This window comes from Vespa crabro, chromosome 21 (genome assembly GCF_910589235.1).
Source record: "Vespa crabro chromosome 21, iyVesCrab1.2, whole genome shotgun sequence".
NCBI lineage: Eukaryota > Metazoa > Arthropoda > Insecta > Hymenoptera > Vespidae > Vespa > Vespa crabro.
In genome coordinates this window covers 2,774,569-2,794,568 of record NC_060975.1, presented here as the reverse complement: position 1 = coordinate 2,794,568, position 20,000 = coordinate 2,774,569, and the positions used below count along the sequence as shown (strand labels likewise).

General features: G+C 28.2%; 4 protein-coding genes and 1 long non-coding RNA gene across 14 annotated transcripts in view; 2 read left to right on the top strand and 3 right to left on the bottom strand.

Annotated features, from left to right (window-relative positions):
* The window catches only part of LOC124431413 (adenylate cyclase type 2), a 47,759-nt gene extending 43,938 nt beyond the window's left edge, over positions 1-3,821 (bottom strand). The window contains exons 1-2 of the mRNA XM_046979310.1: positions 3,504-3,821; positions 3,226-3,256 (exon numbers count right to left, since the gene is read on the bottom strand). Coding sequence (XP_046835266.1) covers positions 3,226-3,238 — 13 coding nt within the window. The 5' untranslated portion in view covers positions 3,239-3,256; positions 3,504-3,821. The remainder of the gene's footprint in view (positions 1-3,225; positions 3,257-3,503) is intronic.
* A 680-nt stretch (positions 3,822-4,501) lies between these two features.
* LOC124431562 (histone-lysine N-methyltransferase E(z)) lies at positions 4,502-8,902 on the bottom strand. Of its 4 annotated transcripts, none has more exons than XM_046979628.1 (12): positions 8,669-8,902; positions 8,083-8,396; positions 7,737-7,991; positions 7,436-7,652; positions 7,197-7,220; positions 6,899-6,999; positions 6,659-6,836; positions 6,193-6,567; positions 5,653-5,943; positions 5,279-5,461; positions 5,001-5,166; positions 4,502-4,898 (listed from the first exon to the last, which is right to left on the bottom strand). In XM_046979628.1, exons 1-12 carry the CDS (start codon positions 8,802-8,804, stop codon positions 4,838-4,840), a joined length of 2,301 nt encoding a protein of 766 aa, XP_046835584.1. In that variant the 5' UTR covers positions 8,805-8,902; the 3' UTR covers positions 4,502-4,837. The 4 variants fall into 4 exon arrangements, with proteins under 4 accessions (XP_046835584.1, XP_046835585.1, XP_046835587.1 ...); XM_046979629.1 differs by having other exon boundaries at positions 7,197-7,217; XM_046979631.1 differs by having other exon boundaries at positions 8,083-8,409; positions 8,669-8,810.
* A 692-nt stretch (positions 8,903-9,594) lies between these two features.
* On the top strand, positions 9,595-15,754 carry LOC124431561 (splicing factor, suppressor of white-apricot homolog). Of its 6 annotated transcripts, none has more exons than XM_046979625.1 (9): positions 9,784-9,925; positions 10,172-10,284; positions 11,690-11,859; positions 11,978-12,180; positions 12,272-12,494; positions 12,769-12,848; positions 13,592-13,759; positions 13,866-15,160; positions 15,302-15,754. In XM_046979625.1, exons 3-9 carry the CDS (start codon positions 11,850-11,852, stop codon positions 15,465-15,467), a joined length of 2,145 nt encoding a protein of 714 aa, XP_046835581.1. In that variant the 5' UTR covers positions 9,784-9,925; positions 10,172-10,284; positions 11,690-11,849; the 3' UTR covers positions 15,468-15,754. The 6 variants fall into 6 exon arrangements, with proteins under 6 accessions (XP_046835579.1, XP_046835580.1, XP_046835577.1 ...); XM_046979626.1 differs by having other exon boundaries at positions 10,162-10,284; XM_046979623.1 differs by lacking the exon at positions 10,172-10,284 and having other exon boundaries at positions 9,595-9,925; positions 11,981-12,180.
* Positions 15,755-17,289: 1,535 nt separating this feature from the next.
* LOC124431563 (inositol oxygenase) overlaps positions 17,290-20,000 on the top strand; it is a 3,644-nt gene continuing 933 nt past the window's right edge. Inside the window, exons 1-3 of one of the 2 annotated variants that reach the window (XM_046979634.1) lie at positions 17,290-17,443; positions 18,535-18,613; positions 19,772-19,980. In XM_046979634.1, coding sequence (XP_046835590.1) covers positions 17,426-17,443; positions 18,535-18,613; positions 19,772-19,980 — 306 coding nt within the window. In that variant the 5' untranslated portion in view covers positions 17,290-17,425. Of the gene's footprint in view, positions 17,444-18,534; positions 18,719-19,771; positions 19,981-20,000 lie in introns of both variants that reach the window. The other variant, XM_046979633.1, reaches the window with a different exon arrangement.
* LOC124431565 lies at positions 19,578-19,865 on the bottom strand. The gene is made up of 2 exons (XR_006944044.1): positions 19,724-19,865; positions 19,578-19,614 (listed from the first exon to the last, which is right to left on the bottom strand). It is a non-coding gene; the product is annotated as an uncharacterized LOC124431565 (long non-coding RNA).

Below are 20,000 nucleotides of genomic sequence, written 5' to 3'. Positions count from 1 at the left end.
TAAATTTTACATTTATTAGAACGTAATAAATTTGTTATTAATCAAAAATATTCGAAAAACCAGCCAAGATATTATGTATACACACATATAAGTTTTATTAATATTATTATTATTAATTTAATATTAAAAATTTTATGATTTTCGAATGAAAGGATATTAAATTTCTAACGATCACGTAATTTACGTTTAGTTTATTTTTTTTTTTTTCTTTTTAAATAAGAATATATATGGACCTAACTTAAAATGTTCGATAAAGAAAACGAAAAAACAAAAAAAAAAAAAAAAAAAGAAAAAGATGTTCAGTAATAGTCGTTTGAATTATTAATATTATTGTTAATTTTCTTCAATTGGGAGGTTAGTATTTTTGAAATCTTTTTAATTTACTGTCCGTTTTTCTTTCCATTATTCGTTTTAATAAGAAGAAAATGTCGAATAAACGTAACGTTTGGAAAAGACAGGAAGGATTAGAAAATCGTTTTCTTGGTGAATTTGTCTTCATTTCAAATGACACTCTTTGAATCTCGTCGAGAAAACTTGATAGAAAAGAAAAGGAAGAGGGAAAAAAAAAGAAAAGAAAAAGAAAAGAAAGATAGAGAAAAGAAACACTTCGACACTTTAAATACCTATTCCTTTGGGTAATATTTTTATATCACATTTTAACCTTGAAGAATAAATAATTATTGGTATTAATGAAAGAAATATTAGAAAATAATCAATATTATTAAATTTCTTCTACACGTGTATGTGTCTCAAATCACTTAAGAAATATATATATATATATACTTGCACATACATATACTTTTACATGAATAAAATTACAACTAACCTTAAATTGTTTCGGGAGAGAAAAAAGATAAGTAAAAGAAAATTATTTAAAAAAACAAATTACTTATTCTTAACAAATTACTCGCGTAATTATATTCATTTTTTCTGAACACTTTTGACAATACGGAAAATGTTTGATTTTTATCATATGAAACAAAATAATTTTATACGATACAAAAATTGTCGGGTTGATTTTTATTCTATGAAAAAAAATTATATTATACGATACAAAGATTGTCGAACATTGCCGAACAAAACCGATTGTATCAACCAATGAATATCACGCGAATCATTAAAGCCAATCATCGACGTTCATATGAATTGTACATCGTTCGTTACGTATTTGTCTTAGGTCCTAAAGAAAATGAGAACAAATAAAAAAAAAAAAAAATAAAACAAATAAAAAGATAAAGAGGAAGAAGTAGAGAAAAGGAAAAGGAACATTTTTAGTTTTCATTAAGATGAGAAATTTCATTTCAGAGCCATGGAAAAAAAAGTCAATTCATTCGACTGTTCGCTGTTAATTTAATCGTAGAACAAGTCACGTACGATACAAGTACTTCTTATCCGTATTGCGTTTTCTTTGTCTGGTTATGTGCTTCCAGTCCATACCTGTGTACATGTATGTAGAGCCGTATGTGTGTAATAATGGATAAACCGCATTAAACTCCACTCCATACGTTTTAATTTGAATGGGTGTGTAAAACAGAAAGAGTGCTCTTGCTCACGCTTCTTCGTGTCATTTTTATTATTATTATCATTATTATTATCATTATTATTATTATTATTATTATTATTATTATTATTATTATTATTATTATTATTATTATTATTATTATTATTATTATTATTATTATTATTATTGTTATTATTATTATTATTATTATCATTAATATCATCATTATCAATATGTCAGATTAGTTCGTATTAAGATACATGAAAAAATTGTTTATAAATTTTCTCTAATTTGTATTATCAATGTTAATTATTAAATCAGAAAATGTAATTTTTTCTTTTTATTAATATTCGAAATGTTCCATTTTGAGATTAAAATTATAAAAAAAAAAAAAAAAAAAAAGCAATACAATTAATTACGAATAATTTAGAGAATTTTTCGATAAATTTACAAGAATATCTCATGAATATATTAAATTTAATGAAGAAATATTTATAAATAATTTAATAATTTCTTCATTATCGATGGAAACGATCGAAAATTGTTTTATCAATTTAATGATTAATTATTCTGACGAAAAAACGAATAACTTCGAATGAATCTTTTATACAAAAAAAAAAAAAAATGTTAAATATTTATAAACTATTAATACTTGATAAATAATTTATAAACAATTCCTTAATTATTTTCTCAATTAAGGATCGAGTAATCGAATTATGTTCTACAATTAAAATTCTGATAAAAAGTAAAAAAAAAAAATAGAGAGAGAGAGAGAGAGAGAGAGAGAGAAAAGCATAATTAATAGAGAAAAATTTCAGACAAGAATTTCTCATAAAAAAAATTTGTTAAATATAATAAACATTATAAAAAAAAAAAAAAATAAAAAAAAAAATGTATTAATGTCATCATTTCTTAATCAAAATCGATCGAAATTGATCGATATCGTTTAATTGAACGATTGACTGATCCGTTTATACGTATGATTCATTCTGTATATTTACATTCGTTGCTCGAAGAGATGAAGACATTGGTTAGAATCACAAAACGTCTCTGACGACTCAAAGAAAGAGAGAGAAAGAGAGAAAGAGAGAGAGAGAGAGAGAGAGAGAAAGAGAGAGAAAGAGATGTGTTTATTTCTATAATAATACATCTGTGCATTGAAAGTGATTATAACGGCCATTATTCCCGCTCAAATCTTTCCATCATGGCGAGTCGTACACTTATCTCTTTCTTTCCTTTTCTTTTTATTATTTTTGTTCTTATTTTTTTTTTCCTTTTTCTTTTCTTTTTCTTTTTTAATCCAACTAATCCTCTATTTCCATTATTATTTCAAAATTTCTATTTCTTTTGTTTTTGTTTTATCTCCAAACCGATATTTTCATCCTGTTTGGAAACAAGCAGGAAATACTTCCTTCAAATTTATTGGTCGTATAGTAATCATGGCGGATATTATTTATTACGAAACCGATAATAAAAAAAAAAAAAAAAGAAAAACAACGGACGAAAATAAAAAAAAAAGAAAAAAGAAAAAAAAAGGAAAATAGCGAAACTCGTCGTCGATCGTCTTTTATTTCGAAAGTTTTACCTTATCGATCGATTCGAATGTTTCTTAAAAAAAAAAAAAAAAAAAAAAAAAAAAAAAAAAAAAAAAAAAAAAGAAATTCGTGTTGTAATCAACAAAAAAGTATCATTAATTTCAATTTAAAATATATTTAATTAATTACCTTCTTCCTCCATGTCGTCCGTACGAAGTGTCTTTCTTCCGTTAAAGAAACAAACCAAAAAGAAAAAAAAAAACAGGAGAAAAAAAAAGAAAAAGAAAAAGAAAATCTGGCTTCAATCCAAATAACCTTATTTTCTAAAAGATTCGACGGCAACGATCTTCGAGACGTCTTTTCAAATTCTATTGCTGCTTCCTTATTCGTAACATGATCGTATTGGATTCAATCACGAATAATCGAAGAAAAAGATGTTGATTTATTGTTATTTCTTTTTTACTTACTTACGAATATAAATATCGAACTTTACCGATCGAGATCTTGCAAAAACGAACAGAAAAGATGAATTCTTCCGAATAAACGTTTAATCGAATCTTTCGATAAATTTTTATTATTTATCCTCATAACGATCGAGAATTTTTCTTCACTTTTCCCCCTCTTTTTTTTATTATTTATATTTATTTACTTATTTATTATATTCTTTTTCGTGTCATTTAAAATGTGATTTTTCTTTCTTTCTTCTTTTTTTTTTTTTTTTCTTTTTTCTCTTTCAAATAAATCTTCGTAATCGAAAAATCTCCCGATCCGTTTTCGCGGCTGCGAAGTCCGCAACTGGTGGCTGAATTGCTTCGCGAGTTCGTTGGAAGCTCTCTTCTAGAATCCCTTCGAACTAACTCTGACGTTTGAAAGGTGCGCGCGAATTTCACGCATTTGAATTCAACCGTTGAAAAGCAGCTAGCAATTAAATAAAAAAGAAACAAAAAAAAAAAAAAAATCGAAAATAAAAATTAATATAATATGTCAATAATATCGGAGACTTTATCAAGTAATAGGTATTCTTTTTTTTCTCTTCTTCTTATATCATAAATAAATATACATTTATGACGAAACAAATGCGATTTAACCTTAAAAATGCAAAAAAAAAAAAAAATATAAAAGAAAGAAAAAATTATGAATTAATTAATTTTTATTTAAGATAAATATATTTACGTTGTAATATAATATTTTTGAAACGAAATTTCATCGATGACAGACTTTTAAAGATTAATCTTACTTTTTCTTTTTTTTTAATTTATTATAATATTTTTATAATAATTTTTTTTTATTTTGTAAAATTTAAAAATATAAATGATATTTTTGAGAACGAACAAATCGTTAATTTTAAGATTAAAAATGAATTATTTCAGTATACATACTTAATAGAGAGAGAGAAAGAGAGATAGAGAGAAAGAAAAAGAGAGAGAGAGAGAGAGAAAACCGTATATATAAAAGATACCAGATCTGAAATGATGAAACTTTTATTTGAAAAAGGTGCCTTAAGAAATCACATACTTATTTCCATTCATACATAAGCGAGCGCATATCCATACACACAGATCACAAACAAACACACATGTTCAAAGATCTTTATACATGTATTTTTTTCTTCATTTCAAAAATTATTTGATATGCACAAGGCAGATTGGGAGTCTATCGATATTCAAATACTGTCAATTTTTATAATAATGGAATAAGTTTCTCTCTTCTTTTTTTGTTTTGTTTTGTTTTTCAATTAACTTGAATTAAAAAAGAAACTTATAGATGCATGTATCTAAGTTATAAAGAAAATCGTATCATTTTAAAGAAATTCCATTTCACGTTCAATACCAACAAATTTGAGTTGTTCAGTCGGACCGTATCTGTAATAAATAAATAAATAAATATATTTACATTATTATACTTTTACATGTTATAAAATTTTTTTTTTTTTTTGAAAAATTAAATTACAAAGATATATTAACCTGTAATCAAAAAACAATTCTTCCCCTGGCTGAATAGCTCTTTTTGCAAAAATCCCTATTCTATGATCGCCATTAACCATCATTACTTTGGCATAACAATTAGGATTTATCGAATGATTTGCAAATCTTATTTTGTTTCCTTTGCGCGTTGCATCGACTACAAAGTCTGTCAAAAGGAATAACATATATACCATGTTAATATTTTTTTCTTTTTTTTTTTTTTTTTTCTTTTTTTTTTTCTGTACGATTATTTCTAAAAGGACCTAAGACAAAAATACCATTGTTTAAATTGAATAGAAAACTGCACATATATTTGTCATATACTTTTCCCCTTCTATCGGCTTCATCTTGGCTTATAATTTCTCCACAATATTCAGAAATGAATTCATTCTTGGCTGCGGATTCTTTTAAAAAGATTCCCCAACCGGCCACATCGGATGGTGCCATTAAAAGATGTTTATCTAAATAAAAATAATAAGAAAAGATATAAAAAAAAAAAAAATACATATATACATATATACATATATACATATATACATATATATATATATATATATCTTTGCAGATTTGTTTTGACATTCGATCGACACATACTTTTGAATATTTTGACAAAAAAAATAAAAAAAAAAAAAAAAAACTTATTGATACGTACGAAGGCCACGTTGAACGCTGACATTTTTACATGATATTTTAGTAATTTGAAATTGATCTGCTCCGCACGTTTGACATAGATCAGGATCACATTCCCTTACTGCTAGATAGCAAGGACATTGTTTTGTATTACATTGAGCTTTGCATCTACAGCCAGGAAATCGATTCTGACATTCACTGCTGCATTGACAGAACTTTTCGCAGAAGTTTTGCGCCTGTATACATGGACAAGAATTATCGCATTGACGGCCAGGATGATCGCACGGTGCGAAGTTGTGGACATGATTGGCACCTGTGAGTATGATTTTTATACATATGGTAAACGCAAACAAAAAAAAGAACGCGCGAGGAGACACTTCTGACTAGGATGTCTTGTTGTTTTCTTTTTCTTTTCTTTTCTTTTCTTTTCTTTTTTTTTTTTTTTTTTATTTATCTATTTATTTTTAATTTTCTTTTCTTTTTTTTTTTTTTTTTCTTATATTTTTTATGTATTATTTTTTATTTTTTATTTTTTTTTGATTATTAATGAGAAATTAATTACCAGAATCTTTTTTCAATTGTATCTTTCTGCAATGCATCGACCAAAGTCTATGTTTCTTCTTCTTCTTTCGTGGCGGTGTAAAATCTTTTAAATGTTCTACAGCTGGAATGTCTGAAGCTTCCTTTTGAGCGAATTGATATACCTCCTGACAAGTTTTAGTTAACATAATTTGTGCTAATGCGCATGGATTACCAGGAAAAGCTTTATGTAATGCTCTGAAAAGACTTTGTTCAGAGCCAGTCCATGATAACTCGCTTTCCGTCTTGATTCGTTTATCAAGACCTAACAAAGTGAAAGGAGCTTGATTTTCTGGCTGAGCTTGATCCTCCATCATTTCTTCGGGCTTAACTTCTTTATTAACATTTTGCTTGAAATCTGTTGGATAATATTTTTCTTTGAAATCTGTTTGGATAAGTTTTCTTTTTTTCTTTTTTTACAAGTTAACACTTCTAAGATATTATTTTACCTTGACAGCAACCACCTTGACTATATTTATTACTGTCATTGCTGTCTTCGCTGCTTGCTTCATTTCCAGAATCAACACTTGCCTGTTTTCTTACTTTTCTAGGACCACCTCTTTTCTCATCTCCTTCATCTTCTTTTATATCGGCTGCTTGAGCAGCAAGTTTTTCTTTCATACCTTCCTAAATTAATGAAATAATATGAAAATGTACTTTGATGTTTTATCGAATATATCTTATCTTACCAAATGCATATAACATTCTGTTCCACAGGGTTCAGAAAATGGCCTCAAGTCCGGACCTTTTCGTTTGAGTAAATTTGGTCCTGGATGGCAGACTTGAAGACCTAAAATTAATGGTAAAACTTTAAAATTAAAACATAATCCTAATCTATTATATCGCGAATGGAGAGAAATTTAGTAGACAGAGCGATGAACGACGAATGAAATACGATTGTGGATGAACCCTTGGCGATGCCTCCGTGCTAAACAAAAAAAAGCGTTCGATCGAATGCGCTCGTTTGTATGCAATGTTGTTCTTTACCTTGCGGCGAGGTCCCCCTGGCTGCTACGATAAATCAGGAATCACAAATTATTGTAATTAATATACATCCAGCTTCGTTGTCATATAGAATGTAAATCATCAATAAGTTGTATCTAGAGGCTGTGCGTATAAGGAGATAATTCGTATATCCTTGCAATGTCTTTCATTATTCCTATTGCGATGTTGCCTGACAAGATACAACTTGAGAGTAATAACATTAAACTTAGCTGTCTACTCACGATGTAAGAAGCAGTCATATTTGAAGCATCTTCTACAGAAGAGCGTGTGAAACGAATGCATAGTCTGCTCTCTTGGTACACTTTTTGCATTTACACCATCGATGTTAGGAGTACATTCTGGTGGCAATACATTTGGATCTGATCTTTCTGTTAGTTCAATGTATTTTTCTTTTAATTCTTCGGGTCTGCCTTTATCAGGAAACATGCTAGATATTGCCTAATATAAGTAAAATCTATTAATAATATTTAAACTTGAATTATTATTATAATATCATTTTGTAAAATTTTTAATAATTTATACATTAAATATGTGCATAGATGGGAATGGTGTAGCTTGAACTTTTGAATCTTCTATTGGCTTTTCCAATAATATTTCTCCTTTATCATCGTCCTTATTATCTTTGTCATCATCCTTTTGATCTTCTTTCTCTTTAGATTCTTTCCCTTTCTTAGTATGTTCCTTTTCTTTATCGTCCTTTTCATAATTAGCTAAAGCATTTACTAAATCGACAAAAATAGAATCATCCATAAAACCAGATACCCTATCTCCGTGTACCTAAAATAATAATAATAATAACAATAATCATGTAATATAATATTAAAAATATATAATATATTAATAATAATTTTTAAATATTTTCAATTACCTTTCCGTCATAATTCTTAATAAGTTCTTCGATAAAAGTTCCATCCTGATCTAAGATTTCATCTCCCATGTAAGGAATATTGTGTAAAACAGTTTCATCTTCTACCATAAAATTTTGTTGTATAGGTGCCCATGTATACATCGTAGGTATAGGAGTAACTGCATTTATTATTTTAACAGGACATGTTTGTACTTCTCCATCTGAACTGGTCACCTCTGCTTTTTTCATGCAAGATACATGAGGTGGAATGTCATGCATAGCAAGCCACATTGCTTTTCCATCAGCCCATCGTTTTTGTTCGGTTATAAGTAGCTCTAATTGAGAAAACTTTTATTTATATATATAGACGATCATAATATCATGCATGATATATATTTTTATTACTGAACATAATTCCTTATAACAGAATTAAAGAATAAACATAATTGTTTTTTTTTTTTTTTATTATTATTTTTTTTTAATATTTGCGAAAACTTTCAAATCAAATAATAATAGAAATAAGTAATATAAATAAATAAAGATAAAAGAATGGTAAAGATATGAAAGAAATATTCAAATCATTATAGATTTTTAAATGTATACTTACCAGTCATAACCTTACGATTCTGATTCCATGCAATTTTCACTTCGTCCGCACGTTTATACCTTTTTATTTGTCTCAATCGCATGTATTCCGATTTCACGCGTTTTCTCCATTCTGCGGAAACTTTTGCCTTTGACATTGTAAGTAAAAATGAAATATCATTAATACCGTAAATGAATTTGAACGTAAATCACACGACGTATCCCAATTGACGCCAACGATAATCACGTCCACCAACCTTCATTCAATAAGAAAGTAAATTGTTTCTTTTTAGAATCGATTTTAATTTTGTTTTGTTATACCAGATGGCGCAAACATCGATATTTGATGGATTTATCATTGACAACTCATTATGTAGAAAGAAAGTTTTCTCACCTCAAGTAACAATATTATTTAAAAATTTATTATTAAAAAATTTATTTAAGAATGTATGAATTTTTTTATATTCCCGGTATCTTTTTCGTCTCCTTTGTTATCGACATTTTTTACTTTGTTTGGTTTCCCGCGTATAACATTTGATGCCGAGGCTATGTTAGTTATGTTTCTTGCCGTAGAAGGTGTAACAGTCGCGATTAAATCGCCACAGTTTATTTAGCGATCAGCTTAGCCAACTCTTAATGTAAATGTAAATATTTTGTTAGTTACTAGTATAGTATAAATAATCATTTTTAATCTTAAATAAATATATTTCTTACGTAACGTTCTCATAAGTAATTAAAAATTCATGTTAGTGTTTAGCTAATCTTCTATTCGATATTTTTTAAATTGATAACGCTGCTAGATGGTCAAACTGATATCGCGATTACAGCGTCATAATATCGCGTGACTGGAGCGCCATATGGGCGTTAACCAATCAGCATGTATTTATTAGCTTTACCGTTTTTAATATATATAAAAGTGGCGCTAATAACGATTAAATATTTCTATAGACTCATCGAACGGACCAATCCGCTAACTTGCCTATTAACGATGACGGTATGTTGCTGTTGTTCCATCATTTGATTATGGTGGACTTTGGGCAAACGCTTCCTCCTCCCTTCTCATAGCCGTATGTAGACAGAAAATGGCGTCGTCGAAGGGACAACGGTGGATGGTTGATTCAGGGATTCTGCGTAAAAAAAATGGTGAAGAGGAACCACAGGAGCTGTTGGTGTTCGGATATAGCTGCAAATTATTTCGAGACGATGACAAGGCGAAAATGATTGATCAGGGGAAGCATTTGATACCATGGATGGGCGATAACACATTGAAGATAGACAGGTCCGTTTCCCTAACCTAGAAAAAATTTATGATCTAGGATATTTATTCTTGCATAAACACATCATATATGTAACGTTTAGAAGAATGATCTCAGATTCGAAAAAAAATATATATAGATAAAAGTAAAAAAAAAAAAAAAAAAAAAAAACTGCAGTGAATGACACTCGAAGAGACAGTACCGTTATGGTTACTGCAAATAGTTAATGTGCAGATAAGCAATCTGGAGACTGTTTAAGGTTTCTGCAGGTGTTGGCCGTATGAACGCGCAGTGTTGAAGCGCGATATGCGCTCTGCACGGGCGCAGAATAAGGTGCTCTTGTGGCTTGGCGCTTATGGCTGACCATCTGTGCAGCAGCAAGGTGAGACACAGCGTAGAGAGACAAATGGCAAGCTGACGGTTATAGGTATTTATGACCGTTCAGCATGGTATGTATTAGCGTCTTAGATTCAGCTGTGCTGGCAACAATGTACGAATTACCAAATGCATTATGCAACTTTGATAATTTCTCTATGTTGCGATATACATTCTACAGTTTATGTATATACTCTGCATACAATTTGTGTATAAATATTGAATGTACAGCATACAGTGTCGAAGATGTAACTGGAAACATATATTAAATTATATAAAATATTTTGTTTTGCATTTATATTATAAATATTTCTTGAAATTTAGGCAAGGTGGATTGTGTACGCACATGTCGAAGGCATTGCAGCATTTATTCTCAAACTGTATTCTTCATCATCCAAGCGAACATTTTGTGAGAATTTTTAAGTGATCTTCTATAAACTTGTATCTTCAATTTTTTCAACTTTTCTTTTTCTTTTTTTTCTTTTCTCTTTTTTCTTTTTTTTTTTTTTTTTTTCTTTTATTTAATTAATTTGGTGCTGCTTAATGTTCTATGGTTTTTTTTTCTTTCTTTTCTTTTTTTTTTTATTTTTTTTATTTTTTTTATTTTTTTTTTTTGTTACAATTCAACAATCGATACTCAAACTACTCTTGCTTTTTATCTGAATAATGCAATATGTATGCTCATTGCAATTAGATCATTTTATTTTCCATATCGCTACTTATATCTAGGAATATTACAACTAATTTCATTGTGAAATGACACAGCTTTTGTTAAATATTAAACTGGACATACTATTATGGACCATATAATAATTATTCATGTAATTTGACTAAACGTAATGCAATATATATATATATATATATACTTATATATATAATATTTGATTAGATGAAAAGGACAAAATGTTTGACATAATTCAATATATGGTTCTATGTTTTATACATCTAAGTAGTATAAAATATAATGAGGAAAAAGAAATAATCTATGAATGTCATAAAATTATTTATAATTAATATGTAAGCATTTATGAAATTATCATAAATGTTAATATCTTGTAAGAGACAAAGCAGCAAATTGCATCTTCAGAAACAAACAGTATAATAATATTAATGCGTAGTAAATTTATTTTACAAAATACATTGTATATAGTGTATTTAATTTGAAAGTTATGCAAAGGAATAAATTACACATAAAGACATGTCATTCAACTTTGTATGACTATATTTTATTTCAGAGGAAACTCTTTGTGGTGGGATTCTCTTCATAAATTATTTTTCAGATGCGGGATTAATAGAATTTACGTAAAAGAAAAAAAATAAACTATACAAAAAAAAAAAAAAAACAACAACAACAAAACAAACAAAAAAAAATATCATTTTCCTTCTCTAATTTGTACATTGTATGTGTATAGATACGATGGACGTGGAGCACTGGGGGATTTAAGGATTCATGAGCCACCAGCAGGTGGTTTTGATCAACGGATAATACTCACAGAGGATGAACTTAAAGTTGAACAGCTCTGTGACGAAGAAAGATACCGATCCTTGTATAATAATGATGCCGAAGATTCTATGTATCATGGTACGATTCATATAGATATTTAAAAAATTCTAAATTAATTGATTTTTCTAAATTGAACTATTAGAATTTAAAATTATTAATGATTTTATTCTATTACCTTTTTTTTTCTTTGTATTAGAAGAAGAGATGAAAAGATTGCATCAAGCATTGGACTCAGAAAATTCTTATACTCAAGTAGCATATAATTATAACGAAGATGAAAACAATTCGAAGTTAGCGTGCGAAGACTCACAGAGTCCAAAACAATCAGAAGGATCGCAAGAAGAGGATCAAGCTTTTGTACCGCCACCAGATCTTGAAATACCAGAAGGCATGACAGTGGTAAGATAATTATAATAATATTATTTATCATGAGTTTATCTATGGATTTATTTGGATATCAAAAAAATTAATTGATAACGTATTTTTTCAGCCTGAAACGCAGAAGTTAAATGCAATTATCACAAAAACAGCATTATTTATTAGTCGTCAAGGGGGCCAAATGGAGATTCTTCTAAAGGCGAAACAAGCAAACAATCCACAATTTTCGTTCTTATCGATAGATGAACCGCTACATCCGTATTACAAGTTTGTGCTGGAAGCTATCAAGACTGGAAAATATAATCCTGAAAAACAACCTGAAAAAGAAGAATCTGGTATGCATACTATTTTCTATAAAGCAGCATCTTGTAGTAACATTATCAAAGTTGACATTATTGAGTTGAAGTAATTGAAGCAACATAAAGCAGGATATGATTACCCACACCTACTTTGATTCTACTTAGTTTTTCTTGACGTAAGTATTGCCACAAGTTCCTGTTACTACTACGTCGGTTTTTATCTACACGTGACAAATGTAACTCATTTTTGGTGAAAAAGAAAAGCTACAATTATAAATTTGTACTCATCGATATGTTTTTTTAACGACAGAACCTGAGGAAGAATCAGATGAAGATGATCAACCATACCTTCACCCAAGCCTAGCGCCATCATTTGCCAAAGTAGAAGCGGTATGTTTTCTTCTAATATATACATTGTCATATAAACATAATAACTTTTTATAAAAGACATATAAAAAAAAGTGCTTCCTAAGCTGTTAGAAGATTCAGAACAATTGGGATATTTACCAAATTTGGAAGCCTCCCAAAGAGTCACAGGTTTACCTCTGAAACTATCTACTTTTCTAACGGTGATTTCAAAAATACAAATGGATCATAGGATGAAATGTTAATGTTACTCTACTACACTAATTTATGTGTCATATATTTCTGCTTCCAGGGCTGATTCTGGTATGCATTGAACCTATCCTCCTACCCCGCCCCCCCCCCTTTTGTTGTTTATCTATACTCATTCGAAACCCATTAGTTCTATTCATATGAGATTCATTAACATATCATATAACATTATCTTCAGAGAAACATACATCCGCATTAATCGTAATAGGAAATTAAATATCCCATTTTGTAAAGTTAAGAGAAGTCTAATTTTTCAATCATCGCAAATTTTCATAAAGTACAGAAATAAATTTATTTTAATAGCGTATCCCAACATTTCCTTTTTGTACCTGGAAAATATATATACACGTTCCTGTCTTCAAAACATATGCCTCTGTTTTTTATTAATTATCCATCTCTTCTTTGGAGGGAATATCTTTGTAGGTGATAATATATTTTTCCTACTTATAATCTTCCATAAAAGAAATACGCAAAATAGTTTATTAATATTTCTAAAAGATACGTTTACTTATTTCTAGGCTCCTAGCATACCAAGCATACAGTATAAGCCCTCTGCGGACTGTGCTTATTCAATGCTTGTAAACAAAATCACAGGAAAGCCACCGCCACCTAAAATACCACAGTTATTAGATGTTGGTGTTCAACAAATGCCGACTTCTGGATATTATCAGCCCATTGTGCCGCAGGTAAATCATCTTATAACTTTTATAGATTTCATATTGCATAGATTTCAAATTTCCGATCAAATGAAGTTACATGTCTTTTTTTTTTCTTTTTTTTTTTTTTTTACAGAGTTATACTCCGTATACTGCAACGCCTTTACAATATTCGCATGGTCCAGTTATATACGGTCCAAATGGTCAAATTCAATCTCCACCACAGTTACCAGTACCAGCCGTACCAGTTGTTTCCACTGAAGAATCTACAACGCCAATACCTCAAGCAAAAGAAACACCTTCTTTAGTACCTTACGGACCAACACCACCAAAAACATTGAGCAGACCATCATTCATCGTACCACCGGCAGATGTTCAAATAATTATCGACAAAATGGCGAGTTATGTAGCCAAAAATGGCCGAGACTTTGAAGCTATAGTAAAAAATAAAGGTGATCCAAGATTTAATTTTCTCGAATTGTCGCATCAGTATCATGGTTATTATGCTCACAAATTGACCATGTACGAAGGGGCAATAAATCCTAAGGTATTGACAGAAGAAGAATTATTACAGAAGCAAGAACCGCAAGAGGAGAAGCAAAAGAAATTGGAGGAATTACAGAAGAAACAGCAAAGAATGGAGGAAGTACAAAAGCGTGTGAAAATGATACAGGCTAAGAAGAAGAGCGATACAAAGACGAAACAAAGTACGGGTAGTAAACAGATAACGACAGTATCGTTTTCAATAAAGAAACCAAAGGAAGGTGAAAATGTGATTATTGAAAAGAGAAACGCCTTGCCATTGGAAGAAAGTGATGACGAAATTGAACTTGAAAAGAAGGAAACTAATTCTAAACCTAATTCACCGCAAAATTTTAACGAACAAACTAATGCAATAATAATGAATACCGATAAAGAAACGCCAAAGGTAATAGAAATAAAGAAATCTAAAAGCGAAGAAAAGGAATTGGTCGATCTTACCGATGACATACTCGAAGATTGTCAATTAGAGATAAGGCACAAGCAACAAGTAGAAGATAGAATAAAGGACAAATTGGTTGCCGCGGCTCGTGACAAATTGGCTGCCACGTCGAGGGAAAAACAATTGCAATTGGAACGGAAGAAAAAGGCGGCCATGTTTTTAAGTCAAATTCAAACTTCAACTAGTTCCAAAATTCCTACCTCGACGACACCCAATATAAGAAAGGATGATTCCGACGAGGTTTATTCCGTTCCATCGCCTTCATTGGAGGATGAAAAATCGGAAGACGTAAAAATTTGTGGTAATTCATTGATGGATCGATTGAAGAGCGCGGATTTAAGTGGGAAAAGATCACGTCAACGATCTAGAAGTCGTAGTGGAAGTCGTAGCCGTATTGAGAGACATAAAGTTCACAAAAAGCACAAGAAAAAGAAAAGTTCTCACAGAAGGTAAGGTATATGTTTTAAAAAAAAAAAAAAAAAAAAAAAAAAAAAAAAAAAAAAAAAAAAAAAAATCTCTCTTGTATATATATATTTCTCTTGTAACAAAACACACCTGATAAACACTTTTGATTTCTTTCTTGATTACAGCAGTTACGACAGTCCAAGTAGCTCTCGTAACCACAGATCTAAGAAAAGCAAAAAATCATCCTCGAGACATAGATCTCGATCACGAACTCCTCCGTCGCACAGACATCAACAAAATGTACGAAGAAAAGGAAGCAATTCGAGTTACTCCGATTCGAGCTCGTCTTGAGATACTTAAGAAGCGTAAATTTTCTTTTTCTTTTTCTCTTTTTTTTTCTTTTTTCCAAACGCGTTTTCTCTCTCCCTTTTTTGCCCTCCCTCCTTTTTTTCCTTTTTTTTTTTTTTTTTTTTTTTTTTAAGAGATAAGGTTTAAGAATATATAATCGTGTAAAAAGTTTCTTTGTAAATATATGTATATGATTACATATTTGGATGACATCACGGCGATAAATGACGTTTCATACTGTTTTTTGTCAAACGAAACATACAAAAAGAAATACAATTTACTTAGTCCAATGCAGTTCGTAGATAAATATCCTTTTTTTCTTTTTTCTAATTTATTTATTCCTTTTTGTTTTTTTTTTTTTTTTTTTTTTTTTTTGTTTCTCTCTTTTCTATTTATTGCCTCTTCATGAATTATCTATAATTTTTCTATTACGTCGGAGTAAGTACGTAGTTATATTATCACAATTTCCTTAAAAAGAAAGTAACAAAAATCACGACCATATATCTTTTTTTTTTTTCTCTTTTTTTTATATATATATATATATATATATATATATGTATAATATAGTATGGGTTATCGCATTGAAAGATTTCCGTAATTATCCAAGTATTTGAAAGTAAACTAAATTGACGTTTACGATACAGATATCAAATGTGAATGTATTTGTGTGTGCGTATGTGTGTATGTTTGTATGTATGTATCTATGTATGCATGTATCCATTCATATATATATATATATATATAATATATTTGACTAACTATATGAAGGATCTCCCTTGAGCACTTTAATGCAATTAGATATGCGAACTAATTTCATACGTCGAATATATCGTTATAGTGTTCATTGACTTTATTGCATCAACGAGATGTGCCGCGTTCAAAGCAATTGCCGGCTACACTCAGATTCATGCATCTCGATTACCGTCAATTGTGTGAATTATGATGAAAGACTCGATCGAACTATTTTAGGAATGATCAAGAAAATTCAAGACTCTAAGTCTTTTGATTGATATCTTTTATCTTTCAACGAAATAGAATATGTTAATATTTTTCCCTTCTCTTCCCTCATCCCTTTTTTATTTTTTCATTTATTTCTTTCTTTTTTTCTTTTATTCACATACTCATCTGTAGAATTCATCAATGAGATTTTAACTGTCATCTATTTTAATGGTTTGTTAATTTGATTATTGGACAATTTGAAAGTGTTTACTGTTTTGGTTTACAGTGAAACGTATGTTTACTTATTTCTTATTACTTTTATTTTTCTTTCTTTTTTTATCATTGTATTCATTGGTAAAGAAAGAGTTACTTCTTTCATCAAATAGCGAGTTGTTATTATTATTATTATTATTATTAGTATTATTATTATTATTATTATTATTATTATTATTATTATTATTATTATTATTATTATTATTATTATTGTCACGTATAAATTTCTTCATTAACATGGGGGTTCCAGGAAGAGAATTTTTTCTGTTGACAAAGATACTATTCATGAGTTCACGGTCATATAATAATATCATTTGATTAAATTATAATTTTATTTACGATTCTTTTCTTTTTTTATCCCTACTCTCTCTCTCTCTCTCTCTCTCTCTTTCATCCTTTTAATTGCTCCCTTTCATTCGCAATGATATGAAAATAGTGATTCAAAGTCTTCGTTCATTTTTACTTTCAATAAAAGAAAAAAAAATTTTTTTTTCATAAAATCTTATGTATTACTAATACTTTGTATCCTTTGTTGCTATTTATATTTCTCTGTATTGGTAAGAGATAACGGATATTAAATAACGTGCGTGCGAGAGAGACCATACGTTGAACAACCTAGGGTCAAAGGGGGGAATTGTCTGAGATTTATAAGTTAACTCTGTTAGATTGAACGGGTCAGTCAGTGTTGTATATCCAAAGAGCAAACATATCAAGGATCCAAGTTATTTCATAAGAAAACATTTTTCAATATGTCTGCCAAAATGATGGTAAGTATGAATTAAATATATATATAAATATATATATTTATATACATATATATATATATATATATATATATATACGTATTTTTTAAATTATCTTTTCTTTTCGTTTTTTACAAAATTTGTCACCTTTTATACCGTTGCGCATTACAGGTATTTTCTAATTTTAATAAATATCCTTCATAATATATATATGCTAAATATCCTTCATTTATATATATATATATATATATATATATATATATATATATATATATATACTTATTCATGTATATATGTTATTTATACATTTCTTTTTATTAATTTTCTTTCTTAATTGAAAAATATTTGTTATACCGTGTCAAAAATTAAAAAAAAATAGAAAAAAGGATAGATTGATTAACTTTTTACAAATCTGTTAATTGTTATTATTATATATTATTTTTATTTATATATATATATATATATATATATATATTAATTATTATATATATTTAATTAATATAATAATTCCATTTTTCTATATATCTATATATATATATTTTTTTTATTTTACCTATATATATTTGTTGTAATTGACAAATATGTTCTGTACTATTTTGACATTTTGAAAAAAAGAAAATGTTCGACGAACTTTTTAAATCTGTCAATTATATTATATTTATTTAATCAATATGATAGAGACTTATGTGATCAGATATTATCAATATTCTACAATATACAAAATGAATGAAAAACTTTTTGTTCTTTTTTTTATTATTCTTTTTTTGTTTTTCTTATTTTTTTCTGTTTTGTAAAAGATTTTTAATACCAATCGTAATTCTTATTATATCAATCGTTTCAAATAATTTATAATGAATAATTAATTTCAGTTTATTTATAATCTCTTTGATCGTAGAAAGAAAAATAATTTTGTGAGAAATCGATTTGACGTCATAGAGAAAATATTATAAATGAATTTTAAGAAATATGATCAAATGAAAATAAATGCATGAAAGAAAATTCGATATACCAAACTGATATAGTGTATTGTAATTAATATTATTTAAAAAAAAAAAAGAAAAAAAAAATAATAATAATAATAATTTTGGAATATATATAAAAATGATCATTTGCAGTTACGTGACCAGGTTACTTCGATTATTGATCCCTCGGAAAAGCTTCGACCGGAGCCAGTATACGATGGAAAATTGAAAAGTAATTTTAGAAACTATATCATAGATCCAACAGATGAGATCAAGGAACGTGTACGCAAGACTTACGAGAACATGCATACTAATCAAACGGTCGAGTTTGTGCGTTGTTAGTATATTATGACATATCGATTATCGCACTTGTTGTATATAAACAGATTCGTAATATGACATACATATATATACGTATCAACGTAAATGATCTAACATACTTACATATGACAACCTAAACGATATATATATATATATATATATATATTATCAATAATAATCTGTTGTTATTAATGATCTCTCTCTCTCTTTCTCTCTCTCTATCTATCTCTTTCTCTCTCCCTCTCTTGCTTTCTCTTTATATAATATAGATTATATGTTTATAGATCATATCTAAATTAAATATAAATCTTATATATCTATATTATATATAGATCATTAATATATATATTAACAGATTGCGATAGAATATTATTATTAATAATCAAAATAATATATTTTATATGTTTATATATATATTATATATATAATATACATTATTACAATACATACATATATAAATATATATAATATTCTACAATAATAGATTGAGAGAATGTTATTTTTTATTATTAATAAAAAATATATATATATATATATATGTATATGTATATGTATATAATATTAATTTAATTAAAATGTATACATATATATAGATTGTTAATAATAATCTATAGAGAGAAAGAGATAATATAATCTATTATTGACATTGATATATACATATGTCATATTACAGATCATTTAAATTAATCATCATTTCTCAAGATCGACATTTTCCTTATTTTCTTTAATCGATCGCGAATTAACCCTTAACCAATGACGTAAAATCTACCATAATCTTCTTTCGAGCAATTCTTCAAGTATCCTCTCAAAAATATACTATTATTACAACAATTAAAAAGATCGAATTCATACTCGATCGTTTAAAATTAATTTTCTAGATCATTGATCTATTATCTTGAATAATATCAAATCCTAAAAGAAAATAATATTGATTTAATATACATTCATATAAATCATTTATAATTCTATCATATAACAAGAGAGATATTAATCGAAGCATAATAAACAATAACATACATACGTTTTTCATATATAATCAGCTTTTAATACTTGAATCCAAATTTATTAGCTCGTATGAAAGAATGGCTACAATTCAACAAAGCCAGATTGACGATTAAAGATGCTCTTATCAAATTAAATGATCTAATCGATGAAAGCGATCCAGACACAAATTTACCGAATATCGTTCATGCTTTTCAAACGGCCGAATCTATAAGAAAAGATCATCCTGATTTAGATTGGTTCCATTTAACTGGACTGATACATGATTTAGGAAAGGTACATTATATATTCAAAGA

Excerpts from the sequence above, each read along its gene's own strand:
- LOC124431562 (XM_046979628.1), bottom strand. The coding sequence starts at position 8,804 with ATGTCAAAGGCAAAAGTTTCCGCAGAATGGAGAAAACGCGTGAAATCG. Across the intron at positions 7,221-7,435 it reads ATATGACTGCTTCTTACATC|CAGCCAGGGGGACCTCGCCG; the intron begins GTGAGTAGACAG and ends GATTTATCGTAG. Across the intron at positions 5,462-5,652 it reads CAGCGTTCAACGTGGCCTTC|ATAAACATCTTTTAATGGCA; the intron begins GTACGTATCAAT and ends ATTTTTATTTAG.
- LOC124431561 (XM_046979621.1), top strand. The coding sequence starts at position 9,729 with ATGGCGTCGTCGAAGGGACAACGGTGGATGGTTGATTCAGGGATTCTG. Across the intron at positions 11,860-11,977 it reads CGAAGATTCTATGTATCATG|AAGAAGAGATGAAAAGATTG; the intron begins GTACGATTCATA and ends TCTTTGTATTAG. Across the intron at positions 13,760-13,865 it reads ATCAGCCCATTGTGCCGCAG|AGTTATACTCCGTATACTGC; the intron begins GTAAATCATCTT and ends TTTTTTTTACAG.